At 44.1% G+C, this 14,066-nt stretch overlaps 2 protein-coding genes across 2 annotated transcripts; both read left to right on the top strand.

The window, feature by feature from the left end:
- Positions 1 to 507: 507 nt before the first annotated feature.
- Positions 508 to 7,074, top strand: sirt1 (sirtuin 1). The gene is made up of 9 exons (XM_083658739.1): positions 508 to 857; positions 1,252 to 1,374; positions 1,499 to 1,734; positions 1,824 to 1,976; positions 2,162 to 2,309; positions 2,400 to 2,479; positions 2,742 to 2,925; positions 3,055 to 3,591; positions 5,240 to 7,074. The coding sequence occupies exons 1-9, from the start codon at positions 518 to 520 to the stop codon at positions 5,533 to 5,535; spliced, it is 2,097 nt and encodes a 698-aa protein (XP_083514865.1). The 5' UTR covers positions 508 to 517; the 3' UTR covers positions 5,536 to 7,074.
- A 274-nt stretch (positions 7,075 to 7,348) lies between these two features.
- On the top strand, positions 7,349 to 12,062 carry cacul1 (CDK2 associated cullin domain 1). The gene is made up of 8 exons (XM_083658161.1): positions 7,349 to 7,713; positions 8,022 to 8,148; positions 8,470 to 8,572; positions 8,674 to 8,769; positions 8,925 to 9,027; positions 9,366 to 9,455; positions 9,628 to 9,766; positions 10,048 to 12,062. The coding sequence occupies exons 1-8, from the start codon at positions 7,413 to 7,415 to the stop codon at positions 10,085 to 10,087; spliced, it is 999 nt and encodes a 332-aa protein (XP_083514287.1). The 5' UTR covers positions 7,349 to 7,412; the 3' UTR covers positions 10,088 to 12,062.
- Positions 12,063 to 14,066: the final 2,004 nt, after the last annotated feature.

Genomic DNA, 14,066 nt, shown 5'->3' with positions numbered 1-14,066 from the left:
TAATAACAGTATATTTTTTTGTAGAAATAAATCAAGTTCAACATAGCTACCGTTACAGACGTGTAATTGATGTTTCAATTCACCCCCCCCCCCCCCCCCCAAAAAAAAAGGAAAGTAAAAAAAAGACCGCATAACCGACATAATTGCGCTTAACACATCACTTTTAACATGACCCCCAAATATCAACAAGTTGTACGATGGGTTGTGTTGTGCCAAAAAAGAACACTAGTACATTAGTTACTCATAGCTTTGTTGGGTCTCCGATTTTTCCGACAGCATTTGAAGGCAGCGATGTTGTTATGGTTTGACGCGGTTTGACGTAATCGACGTAAAGAAGTGACGCTCGAGGAGCTGACTACTAACCTCGCGTCACCAGGCTCTTCTCGGCGAGAAAGAAGCTGACTACTGGCGGAGAATGAGTCACGTGCGTCATGCAAATGAGCCAGCTGTCTGAGGAAGAATCTGTACAGCAGAGCACAGCACACATCGCTCTGCTCAGCAGCTCTACGGGCTGAAGATGGCGGACGGAGAGAACAGTCTCGGCACGGCCTGTTCAGGCGCCTCCGATATGGACGAACCGGCTGCGAAAAAGTCGAAAATCAGTACGGCGACAAACTATGGATTAAAAGCCACCGAGGCGGATCAATTCTCACGCGTATCGGAGGCCGCTAAGAGCTGGCAGGCAGCGGTGGATTGTGTGCAGCCAGCGGAGGAGGGTGAGCCGGTGATGGCGGTAGAGCAGGCCCCAGCAACACTAGGCGGAGACAATGGACTGGGTCTGCTGGGGTCGGAGCCGCACAAAACAGTCGTGAAAGTAGACGACAACACTGTACTTGAGACACATGGCCAGGCTGAAGGTATGGAAAGAGCTGGGGATTTAATGGAATCTCGTGATTGCGTGCCTGATGTAGTACGTAGTGATTGTTTTTACAACTTGCCGGCGAGCTAGCTAAGCTAGCAACCTAAAGATAAGTTCGCTAATGTTGAATACAGTACAAATGTCGGAGGGTTGAGTGTGACACTTAACAGAGTAACATTAGCAAGTCAACAGGCGGACATGGCAACTTTCTGTGACTCATACCTTGGGGTTTTATTCCCTCACTGCATTAAGATGGATAGCAACTTAACGTTAGCGTTTGTTAGCCAGTTGCCCAGTTTACATTTTGTCCTACTACCACGCCTGAGGTTGCCATGCATATTTGTCGTTACTGGTGCTCACGCGCGCTGTTGTTCTAACTTCTCTCTACCCAGATTTTCTTGGACATGACGACCTTCCCTCCAATGGTCTAGCTGTCACCCCGGACCACATCAACGAGGACGACGATAGATCCTCGCATGCGAGCTCCAGTGACTGGACACCTCAACCGCAAATAGGTATCCGACTGAATTTAAGTTTCAAATGGCAAAAGGCCTCCAAACATTGGTTTAAACTCCGTTTGGGTTGCACCAGTACAGTTATCTTGGAGTACAAATGACAGTGAGATGTGTCCTTGACTAGGTTCCTACAGTTTCATTCAGCAACACATCAGAGAGACCGATCCGAGGACCATTCTGAAAGACTTGCTTCCTGAGACCGTGCTCCCACCCGACTTAGACGACATGACTTTGTGGCAGATCATCATCAACATCTCAGAACCACCGAAAAGAAAGAAGCGCAAAGACATTAACACCTTGGAGGATGTGGTCAGGCTACTCCACGAAAGCAAAAAGATACTTGTGCTGACCGGTGCTGGGGTATGTATCCACTGTGGCATCATGCTCTTGTTGCGCTGACATGGGAGTTTCACTTTTGTTTTGACTGAATGTGTGCACTCTGTTGTCAGGTTTCTGTTTCATGTGGAATACCAGACTTTCGCTCCAGAGACGGTATTTATGCAAGGCTCGCTGTAGATTTTCCTGATCTTCCAGACCCCCAAGCTATGTTTGATATTGAATACTTTCGAAGAGACCCAAGACCCTTCTTCAAGTTTGCTAAGGTTTGTTGGTTATGTGCGATTGTTTTGTTACCGAGAGGTCTCACTTGAACTTAATTATCTTTATTTAAACATTTTAGTTGGTCAAAATCAGAAAAGGTACATCATCATGTGTCTTTTGATTATATTACGTAGTGTTACAATTTGTTTACAAATGGATGTTTTGAATGCATTCTTCTTTATTGCAGGAGATCTACCCTGGTCAGTTCCAGCCTTCACCCTGTCACAAATTTATATCCATGCTGGATAAGCAGAAGAAGCTACTGCGCAATTACACACAGAACATTGATACATTAGAACAAGTGGCTGGAGTTCAGAGGATTATCCAGTGCCATGGTAAGTTGTCTAAAAGATGGGCCTTGTTTATTTTTTTGCAACGCTCCTACAATAATTCTGATTGATCACTAATAACCTCTGTTGTTTCAGGGTCGTTTGCAACCGCATCCTGTCTCGTCTGTAAACACAAAGTGGATTGTGAGGCTGTAAGGGAAGACATTTTTAACCAGGTATGTGTTGGAGAATTCATTATAAAATTGTGCAGGATTGGACGCAGTAGGACTGGCCAGTTTGGAGACATTTGTCAAGGACTGGCCATATACTAGGTTTTAATCTAGTCTTATGTTCTGCCATCTGTACATCGTTTGTGGGACATCATTTTTCATATGCATGCCTGAAATGAACTTATCTAAACATGCAACTGTCTTCAATCCACTGTGCTCTTCAGCAGACTTAATAGCTAAAATGTAAAAATAATAATTCCTGCTGCAGGTTGTCCCCCGCTGTCCACGGTGTCCAGATATCCCGCTGGCAATCATGAAACCCGATATCGTCTTCTTTGGAGAGAATCTTCCAGAAATGTTCCACAGAGCCATGAAGCAAGATAAGGACGAGGTTGACCTCTTGATAGTCATCGGCTCTTCACTTAAAGTCCGGCCAGTTGCTCTCATCCCAAGTATGTTCTGCATGGATTCATGGATTTCTCTATTTTGTTGTTGTTGGGAGATGCATGTAAAAACCAATGCTTTATTGGACTTGCAGTAAACACATGTGACCGCTGTCCCCGTTTCTGTTTCCCATCCAGACTCCATTCCTCATGAAGTGCCTCAGGTCCTGATCAACAGGGAGCAGCTGCCTCACCTCAACTTTGACGTGGAGCTACTCGGGGACTGCGACGTCATAGTCAATGAGCTCTGTCACCGGTTGGCCGGAGACTTTGAGCAGCTCTGCTACAACACGTTAAGACTCAATGAGATCACGGAGAAGCCCCCGCGGTTACCGACTCCCACGGAGCAGCCGCGGGGCGAGGCCTCGTCTGCTTCCGGTGACACGGCGCAGGAGGAGCAGAAGCGACACAACGCGGACTCTGCCGCCGAGCCTTCGGAGGAGACAGAAAGGCAGAATGTCACAGAGACTCCCAGTGATGACGACACACCGCCGGAGCTTTGTCCGCAGTCTCCGCCTCCTGGTGAAGAGACGGCCGAGTCTTCGGAGTCACCGACAGAGGAAACGGCCAGAGCAGAGACCGCAGGCGTCAAGAGAAACACCTCCCACCTTGAACTTCGTAGACGATGCTGGATGAGTCGAATCAACAGAAGTCCAATCAGCAAACGCCTTGAGAGTAAGCTTTTTAGACTGTGGGAACGTTGATCTTGAAAGCTTTAATGAGTGGACTGGCATCTGTCTTTTAACCTGCTATTTACTGTAATAAACTCATTTTTTAATGGATTTACAGATGAGCTATATTAGAAAAATCTGTTCCCTTTCTAATATAGCTCTAATATACGGTAGCTTAAAGCACTATGTTAAACACAGATGCAGTAAATCGTTCAACAAGAATAAGTTATTTAAAGGGATACGCCAACTTTTGGGGAGTTTCATCTATTTGCCATATTGCCCACACGTAACCAAGATACATAATACCTTTCCTGTCACTCTCCATGAGTATACACAGTGAGCTACACTCGCCCAGTTAGTTAGTATTGGGGGAAACAGTACATAGCCTTTCAAAGTCACCAAAAACACACATTTCTAACAGCGGCAAAAAGCTCTATGTACATGTTGTCACTCGGGTAGTCACCACGAGATTAAATATTACTCCAAAATGCAGAGAAACAATCTTTTTTAAGGTAAATAGATAGCCTGAACTACTTTCTAAACATAGCCCCAAGGCGTACAGCGCAAACAAGGAAGTAACTCTGTAGGGATTCACTACGAAAACGAAATTTCGCATACAGTAGGTCCTTGCACATAGAGTCCGTTTTTTCGTCCGAAATTGACGCACGAAAAAAATAAAAATACGACCTAATTTGTGTCAATCATCATTGACACACCGAGTCCGACAATTACGTCCGTCATTTAAGTTTTCGGACGAGGTTCGATTTTCTGCGTTTTTCCGCATCCATGAAATCGTTTTGACAGGTGTTTGACCACCCAGAGCTGCCGTAGTGTTGCTATTCACAATGAAAAATGGCATCTGAGAAGTTAATTCAGTTCGTCTCCCAGCACAAAGCATTTTATGGCAAAGCAGGAATACAGAGATTCGGAATTAAAAGACAGAATGTGCCGGGTGATTGCAGACCAGCTTGGAATGCGGGACGCGGTGTGTGTGTGTGTGTGTGTGTATGTGTGTGTATGGGGAAGGGGGGGGGGAGGAGAGAGACAGAGAGCCACACAGACACACTGCCAGTTGTGGATCAATAGGATCGCGGTAGTTTTCTTTTCGTTGCATTGGATAATTAACGCATCGGACTCAGTGGGCAAGGTATCTGTGCGTGACGTTTTTTTCCCGGATGACGGATTAAAAAAACGCAGCGAACAATTCGGACTCTGTGTGCAAGGACCTATATCTCTGGGTTATTATTTCATCGTGTGGTGAGTACCCGAGTCACAACATGTACATAGAGCTTTTTGGCGCTCTTAGAAATGTGTGTTTTTGGTGACTTTGAACGGCTGTACCATTTCCCCCAATACTAACTAACTGGACGAGTGTTAGTAGCTCACTGTATACTGTATAGAAAGTGACGGTAAAGCTATGGTGTATCTTGGTTATGTGTGGGCGATAATGGCAAATGGACGAAACTCCCCAAAAGGTGGCGTATCCCTTTAACCGCATGCTGATTCCAATAATTGGAAATGCACTGAGGAGATTGAATGGCACCCTAATATACAATGACGTATCCTGTCAGCATTCATATTTTTATCAAGCATCAAATGCAAGCTCTAAATCAAATTTGTCTCTGTCGCCTTTGTCTCTTACCCCCCCCCAGCATGCCAGTACCTATTTCAAGCACCAAATCACTACATCTTCCACGGGGCTGAAGTTTACTCCGACTCCGAAGACGAGACGTCGAGCTCCTGTGGGAGCGAGAGCGAGGAGTCTGAGTGCAGCGCCGACGGGATGGAAGAGGACAGCGAGCCGGACGAGGCCAGCACGCTGGCGGCGGACAGAGGGGCGCGCCTCAGAGACATGATACCACACACGCTAGCCGATGAGGCCGCGTCAAGCGTGCAGACAGACACAGACAGTACTTCTGAAAACATTCAGAGCACCACACACCTTTAAATCTAAACTACCCCGACGGCAAAGCACTAATCGTCTTTTTTTTTATTATATATGTTTCGTATATTTTTGACTCATCGACCTTACTATTAATTTTCATCAAGTGGAGATTGAGTGACAACTTTGTGTGAATATGCAGCAAGTTCATTCTTTTTTCTTCTTCTTGTTTTGTGTTTCTGTGCCAGTTTTGTCACATGCGTTGTGTCTGAAAGCTCATACTGTATACTGCTTACTAAGTGGGATGCAGTAGATTTTTTCCTCCATTTTTCAACCTGTTCATCTCATTTTGCATTTACATCTATCAGACACTCATCCAGGGGGTGTGACAGTGGGTGCAACAGGTAGAATACGCTTTAAATCCTAGATTGCAACCATTACAAGCAACCAGAGTGCAAAAGTCAATCCCAGTCCATAATGTGACGACATCTGTTGTCTCATGTGTTTTACAATTGGTTAATGTTAATATTGTAAGCTTACTGCCTATTAAATAGTGGGTTCTATGACTTTCAGACACAGACATGAATGATCTTCAGATGGTTTACTTGAACACATTTTCTACCCTGCAATACAAACAATTCAGCGCTGCCCTTCCATGAGGGTAAATACTGAAAAAGGAACAGTACACTTCGATTTAGACCAAAGAACACTTCACCGACCCTCTTAAGTTGTCATAAGCTTTGTGTGTCCTGTCATTTAAATCTTGGAAAATTATATCTTATTGACAAGGTTTTCCTTCTGACGTGTGGCAGCTAATTTTTATGGTCAAGCCTCTTATTTTTATACTCTAACATGAGACATACTCAGCAGAGTAGATGATAGTTTTTATCTGTAAAAAGTTATACTTATATTAAGCCTTAGGACTATATTCAATGAGTTGACATTGAAGAAATGGCACTTTTTTTCCTTACAAAACCGGTTTTGTTGCCCATGGCACTTTTCATAAAGCAGAAAGGTAAACAATTTCCATTAATTATACATAGGAGTCTGCTGCCTGTACAAATTCAGTATTGTTGGTAGGTAGACACTATTTGAGCCAATTTGTGTTGGATACATGTCTACTCCAACAATTCACATGCCATTTTATTTAAACATGTTTTGTTTACGGTTCAAAGGAATAAGGAAGTTTTACATTTTTGAGTTTATTTCCATTTGGGTTTATTACAAGTAAAAAAAAATCTTTAAACACTTCATGCATTCCCATTATTTCATTATGCAGCCGGTGTGTTCAAATAATCGCCAATGGTTTAAGTGCGCCCCCTGGTGCTTATCAGTTGATCCTGCCCAGAGCCTGCCGCATGAACTACCAGAGAGTGTATAAGCGAAGTGAGAGGTTTTCTTTCCAGCTACCTCTTCCCAGTAGGCAGGCGCACACTACTGCTCTTTGTCGAGCGTCACATTTTGTCTATTACGTTTTAATCTATGGAAAGTTTGTTTTATGGATTCAACAAGAGGCTTAGCGCCGAGAGCGTGACCAAAACATGTCTTCACAATTATAGCCCTTGCAGTCGTTCCGCTTTTGCGCATGCGTAGTATGATTGTTGTTTGTAAAATAAAGGTTCTTACATAAATTAGCTGTTGTATTATTGTTATATATCCTGCTAGCTGACTGATCATTGATATTCTAGCTACTTTAATACACTTCTCGCGGACAAGGGTTTCCAGCTAACGTTACCAGGGTCTTCTTGAACTACATTGCCCTGTTTCCTCAGCAGTCCGGCGATGCGACGTGTCGTAAAATTTCAGCTACCACCACAACAGCAAACCGAGATGGACACCACCGAAGACGCCTAGTTTTATCTTTTTCGTCTGAATTCTAATGTGAAATGACTATCTAGCTAGCTAGCAACGCTAGGCATCTGGACACACGAACGCTTGTGAGCATGGCGAGTATGGAAGAAGGCAGTTTTGACATAAACGACGACCACAATCACAACTATTGTGCGAGCAGCGGCAGTGTCCACCACACGTATCTGCGGAGCCAACTGTCAGATGGAACGACGGTTCCCCAGCCTCTGCCCCGCTCGCCGGTGCACGGTCAGGGAAAGCTGCTGCGGTCCGACGGGTCAAAGTTCATGGACTCAGACTCGAGCAGTGAGAGCAGCGAAGTCAGCGAGACTGACAGCTCGGCACCGTCAACCTCTGCTGCGGGGAAATTCGCTCTAAACTCTGCTTCAAAGTTTCGTAAGTTTCCTCGAAGCGGGCAAGCTAACGCTAGGTGGTCAGCAGTTCAGCCGTGAGTTAGCCTGTCCGGCTAACTCTTGTAGCCCCTCAGCTACGTGTGTGCTGTGTAGCTAGTACTCGCTGGCCTGTTCTGCTGCCTCTGACTAGCAGTAGCTAACGTTAACTGTGTACAGATTGATGCTTCTCTCGGCTCTTGCCAAGAAGAACGTGTCAGGCCGATGGCCAGAAAACACAGGCCTTTGTTATGGCTTTGTTAAGTACCACGTGCTGGTATAACGAGTGATGCTTCCTCTCCCATTTTTCTGTAGTTTTGAATGCAATGGCTGTAGAAGACTACCGGAAAAATCACTGGCCAAACCTGGAAAACGCAATTGATCTCCTGCTCGTCCAGAAGCCCACGGACCACATCTCCATTTCGTATGCACAGATATACGGGTAAGACAGTCCAGGTGAAGGGAATTGAAAAAGAGCTCTATGTGATGTTAACAGCATTATTTGGGCTATTTGAATAATAAACACAAAATATCCCAAACGTTTCTGTGCACACCACATGCTTATTTCTCTTACATTGTGTTCACAAATTCGTTTAAATCCACACTACTCCTTTGCCAAGAGAATCCATCCACCTGACAGGTGTGGCATTATCAAGAATTGTGCTTATTAAGCAGCACAGGTGTGCCTGGGCTGGTCACAATAAACGGCCACTCTAAAATGATGTGACAGGTCTGAGCTAATCATTGACTCTGTTTACCCTAGTTACATCTACAAGTGTGTTTGTCAGCAACACTCTGAGCTGCTCTACAATGATTTGATATTGAAAATAACTACTCATCTGCAACGGGTCTCCTCCCATCTACAAGTAAGGAAGAGCTTGTGCCAGCAAATACAAACAAGGACATTAATATATGCTATCTATGCATTGTGCCAAATAGACTAATCCATTTATTTTTTGCTCTCCAGACCAGTCCACCTGAGGACTTCGTTGAGAACTTCAACCTTGCGCTGATCCAATACACAGCTTCTCTTCAATGTATAGTTCCTGTATTTATGTACATGGTAAGAATTTTGTGAAATGTCTGTTTACAAATAGTCCACAGGGAACAAATAACTTGTCACTGTTTTACAGCTTAGTGGATATATAACCAAATGTAGGCATGACGTGCTTTGGTAAAACACAAACACTTATTTTTTTCTGCATTTAATGTTTTCAGAATAAGTTCTACATTGAGACAAAGCTAAACAGAGACCTGAGAGAGGATCTGATGAAGCTGTTTGCCGATCATGTCGCAGAAAAACACGTGGGCACACTGATGCGTGAGTATAGTGCTTCACCTTCTTGCCGTGTTTAGCTGTCATATTTTGAATGATTAATGATGTGTTCATCATGTCTAAAACTCCTCCTTGTTCAGTTAATTGTTGTTGTTCAGTTGAGAATGTTACAACGGTCACCTAACAATCTCCTCTAATCTGGTAGAAATTCTGTCTTTTGCCCAAACCAAAGGTGCACTTTTCTCTCAATCCGTAAGCTCTGCTGTCCCTAATACTGGCAAAAACCAGGCTTGTGGTTCAAGACAGGGCACGGAACTCGCTCTGAAAATAAACTATAGTCTTTAGCATGAATGACACTTGTAATACTTAACTGTCTTTTCCAGCTCTTCTCATCAAAGCCCATTCCATGCCTTTTCAAGTCCAACCATCGACCATGGCCAATGTGGTGAAAGGCCTCTATAGTCTCCGGCCAGGTAAGCCATATCTTCTCACCCGTTCCGCTCCTATTATTATGCTTTTTGCTGTGATAATGTCACGTGTTGTGAGTGTTTTCTGCTGCCTTCACGACACACACATACACAAAATGCACTACACGTGTGAAATCTAATTCATTATTAAGAAAAGGCTGTTGGTTTCCTCTTTCAGCGTGGGCCCAGTTAGCCCCAGATCTCTTCTCTGGATTTATTCCCCAAATCAACCCCCCCGCTGTGGAGTCTCAGCTGTTGGACTACGCCGCTCACGACCAGAAGCTACAGATGGAGCTCTCCATGAACGGTTTCTCACGGTGAGTTTTCGGGGAGGCTCCCGGTCTCAGATGGCTACCGGCCACACCACAGCCATAGGTTTGCTAGTTTATGTTTCACAGCTGCGGATGGAGCAGCTCAGATTAGTAATGCAGGATCCGAACAGCTCAACTTCCACGTATGTCAGCAGCACCGAGCAGGAGCCCGGGGCAGTGTATGAGATAAATGGTCTTAATGCATACTGTATGATTGCATTTCAACCAAGCTCTGGGTATGCAATTTTACTTGAAGTCACTGATGGACTTGTCCCTGTGTTTTCCAGAGGGGACCAGTCTCGGAAGCGGACTAGCGACGACTCCTGATCGCCAGCTCCACCATCGCCAGTCAGATAATGTCGCAAAATCTTATCACTGTGCCTCCTACATCTTTATCAGAAACTGGCTCGTTGCACTAGGTACAATGCTAACAATGTGTCAGTCCCATCCGTCTGAAGTCCAGGTCACAATACACACCGTGAACAGCAACAACAACGATTCCACGATGTGGAGTTGTTGAGCAGAAATGGGATATTCCTGCTTTAAACCACAGAGCTCTGAAAAGCACAGTGATTTCAAATTCAAATATGGTGCTTTCCTCCTTGATTCTAATATACGTCCACCTTCGTCTTTGTTAGAAGCTACTGTATGTGCTCAGAGGGATTTATTCATGCTTTCCTCATTTGACGAGTGCCTTTCGGGTGTTTGTTTTTGACCAGATATCATAAAGCTTGATATATTGGATATTTCATTCCTAACTTTTTAACATGGGACATGTTCTGTGTAGTTTTGATAAAACTGGGCTAATCAAGACTCCCCACACTGCTGCTAGTAAGACTGTCCCATGTGTTCATAGTGCAGGTTCCTACGTTTCACTCATTGTGAGTCTGCGCAAGTCAGTGGTTTCATTCAACACAAACCGGCATCGACACATCTTTGAAGTAATTGGCTTTGACAATAACTGGGTTATTATTCAAGCTTATGCATGAACAGAGGAACTGAGAGTCACTGACTTAGTGACTTTCTTTGTTTCCCCTGTTTTCTTCAACTTGTTGCCTTCTTTATGTGGGCAAACCGGATTGTATTCCCCAGGCATGCCAAAGAGGATTTGCATTGCTTTTCACCCCCCTCCCCCCCCATTTTATCATATATATATATTAAGGACACCAAGAAAACGATACTCTGATTTACTTTAGCATACATCATCGAAAGGATTTGTTGTATCTCAAGTCCCAGGCTCCCAAGTGTCCCAACTGGACAGTAAGCCATGGCAGTGCCCAAACTCTCCAGCAGTGGTGCTGTCAGCATCCGCGTTAACAGCTTTGCACCTCCAGATGGAGAGGGACATTTTGAGATCCTTGAGAAGGACAACAAAACCAGCCTCTGTCTGAGATTCAACTGCGGCCCTCCCAAAACCTTCCAGCTCAACCAGAACGTGAAGACAATTACTCAGAATGGGAACCGAATCATCCTGAACTTGAAGGACGGCAATGTCAGCATCACCCTGGGTAAAATACCTACGGTTTTGGCTCGGAAGGCTAAAGAATGCTTGGAGAAGTTGAAGCAGGGAAAGCAAATTTTGAAAATGTGATTATTGACTTCTGTGTCTCCAGACACAGAAGCTAACCTCACCTGAAAAGTGAGGTTAGGTGGTTAGGTTAAACGACGTGGTTAGGCGGTTAGGTTAAAAGACGCTAGGTGGACACAGGCCACACTTTGGATTCCAACTGACTGTGTTGTGTTGCTGCTGTACTGGTTATTGTACCAAGTCACTGAGCCAGTTAAAAAAAAATTGAGCTTTGGTTCAACTGTTCTGTCACCAGGCTTGAGTCAAATAGTAATTTCAGATATCGTTTGTGGTTTATTCTAACTCCGGGTGTAGGATGGGGCGTTGCACCGAGCGCCCGACAGAAAGAAAAGTAGTTGAAAATACATCTTTCTGTGTGTTTCTCCCAATAGTGAAAAATCAGCCAATCCTGTTACTCCATGAACTTTAAAAGAACCCTAAACTATATGCAAATACTATTTGACACAGGTCTAGTGTACTTCCATAAATACGCCCTAACACGTATGCCCTTATAAATGATGTAAATAGTTGGTGTCTTTGCATGGTGATCAGTATCCACTAGCTGCTGTCACAGATCCATTTTTGTTAAATGTTTAACTTGAATAGAATTATTTGATACACGTTCTTACACTGTTTTAAGTGTAATTAGATGCTCAGGCTAACTTTGTCATTTGTGTTTCCCTCTGTGGGTGTTGGTTCTCATTGTCTTATGTACAGGCTGTTTCAAATAAACTAATTTCATTAATTATGTATCTCTGGGCAGAACCCCCACACACACACATACACACAGATTTTCATAGACTTGTGTTAAGACACACACATTTTCATAAAGACTTGTGTTAAGACATGTGGTTCCCTTATCATGTATCAGGTAAAGTGGGATAAAATATTAGTAATATATATATATACTAGTATACAGTAGATTTACAATTCTGTACACACAATATTACACATTCAGATTTATATCTAATTATTGCAAACAATATCAATTTTTAAACTGGGGTGATTTAATCCCACTTGTTTCAAATGCAATTTCACAAATCACTAGCAATAGCAGATTACATCTTGAGCAGAAAGTAAAACTTCTTGAAAAAGTTGATTTGCATTGGAAAGAAGTTAAGCAAGATGGATTTTTTTTTTTTTTTGCAGTGTAGCTCACAGAACATAATATTGCCTTAAAATTGATTACAGCTGATAAACTGCTGTGTGTGTGTGTGTGTGTGTGTGTGTGTGTGTGTGTGTGTGTGTCCGAGGCTCAACGAGGGGCTTCTAATTCTGTAGAGTGGGGGTCTGTGACGGGCGCGCTGGAAGAGGAATCCCTTTACAGCACGCCCCCCCTGGCCAATGAGCAGGGACGCCACCCAGGCACATGGGCCAGGCCTCCCCGAAATAACCTGCGACTACTGCACTGACAAATGTTGCTACTTTTACTGCTGACAGATTACCCTAGCTACTCGCCTCCATCGTTTTCCTGTAAACTCCAAGGTTAACTCTGCGCGAGGAGGAACCGGGAAGCCTGGGCAGCTGCCTTGTGTCCAAGATTTCCCCAGGTGGCGGCAACCGGAAGACCGGAATCTCCCTCTTTGAGCACAGGTGCACTCTTAAGAGGATTTGCCAGTCCTACACTGGGCCAGCTGGGTTTTTTTCCTGAAGGTAAAACACACCCCCCCCCCCCCCCCCCCCCCCCAATTTTGACTTGTTGTCCATAGTGTCCAGTTGACTGCCGTTTGGCATCAACCACATAAGCTGTGTGTAGCCTCAGAAAAGTGTCTGACATTGACTCAGGCAAGCATGTGCCTCTAATTTTGGATGGAATTTAATGTTATGATCCTGTCTAACTGAATTAACTCAACCTGAAATACAGAACTGTATTTAGCCCGGGGCCTGTTCATCTGTGCGGGCTGTGACGCAGCGTTATCTCAGTGAGCATGTGCCCCCCCCCCCCCCCATTTATGATCCTTAATGATTTCTGTCTCGTCTAATTGGATTCATGATTGTTGTGGTTGATCGATATCACGTTAACGAGGCCACCGATGATGTGGGGCTCCGCTGTTTCCTTGATTTTCTTCATGTAAACTGACCCCTTGCTATTATTAGATATGACTTGGTGGGCTTGGAGGCTGTTTGCAAAGGATGAATGTACACAACAGCTGCAGCTACAGGTCTGTTGGAAGGGCATTGCTGCACTGCTTAATTGCGCTGATTTGAGTGTCAGTAGCATATGTGTGCCCTATCTCATGTCTGTATTCAATAACTGCTCCGGCGACTGTCAAAAAAGTTGTGCAAAGACGGAGCTTGATTGGAAGTATTCGTCTGAGACGGACAGGGAAGAGTAAACCGTGAGAAGATCCAGTGTCAGGGCATGAACCTGATATCCTGTCGAGGCTACCCCAGAGTTGAATTCGGCTAAAATGCAAAGCTATTTTTAACTTATAATTCCTGCTTTTAACTTGCAGTCATCAGCTTTATTCAACGTTATACCTTGTTTGTATCAAAAGTAATATTTAACTTCTCTTAACTTTGATGTATGGCATTATTGTGTACTGTATATTGAGTGCATGCTGGCGTGTATTTCTGAAGTCAGTGTGGACATGGAGTTCTAACGGACTTGTAACTGACACAATGTGTGTCAGTTACAAATCAGCAGTGTTTGATTTGTCAATTATGCAATATCTACAGGGAAGAAAACACTGTTTTGGAAATAAACCCACAAAACTATTGGCCTCTGTGTTGCACTGC

Source organism: Poromitra crassiceps (assembly GCF_964638095.1).
Source record: "Poromitra crassiceps genome assembly, chromosome: 22".
In the NCBI taxonomy this organism is placed as follows: domain Eukaryota; kingdom Metazoa; phylum Chordata; class Actinopteri; order Beryciformes; family Melamphaidae; genus Poromitra; species Poromitra crassiceps.
Note: the sequence above shows the minus strand (reverse complement) of the source record. Positions and strands in the feature narration are given on the sequence as shown.

Coding starts and splice junctions, on each gene's coding strand:
- cacul1 (XM_083658161.1), top strand. CDS start 7,413: ATGGCGAGTATGGAAGAAGGCAGTTTTGACATAAACGACGACCACAAT. Junction 8,149..8,469: donor TCGTATGCACAGATATACGG/GTAAGACAGTCC, acceptor TGTTTACCCTAG/TTACATCTACAAGTGTGTTT. Junction 9,028..9,365: donor ACACGTGGGCACACTGATGC/GTGAGTATAGTG, acceptor TGTCTTTTCCAG/CTCTTCTCATCAAAGCCCAT.
- sirt1 (XM_083658739.1), top strand. CDS start 518: ATGGCGGACGGAGAGAACAGTCTCGGCACGGCCTGTTCAGGCGCCTCC. Junction 1,375..1,498: donor GACACCTCAACCGCAAATAG/GTATCCGACTGA, acceptor GTCCTTGACTAG/GTTCCTACAGTTTCATTCAG. Junction 2,310..2,399: donor GAGGATTATCCAGTGCCATG/GTAAGTTGTCTA, acceptor CTGTTGTTTCAG/GGTCGTTTGCAACCGCATCC.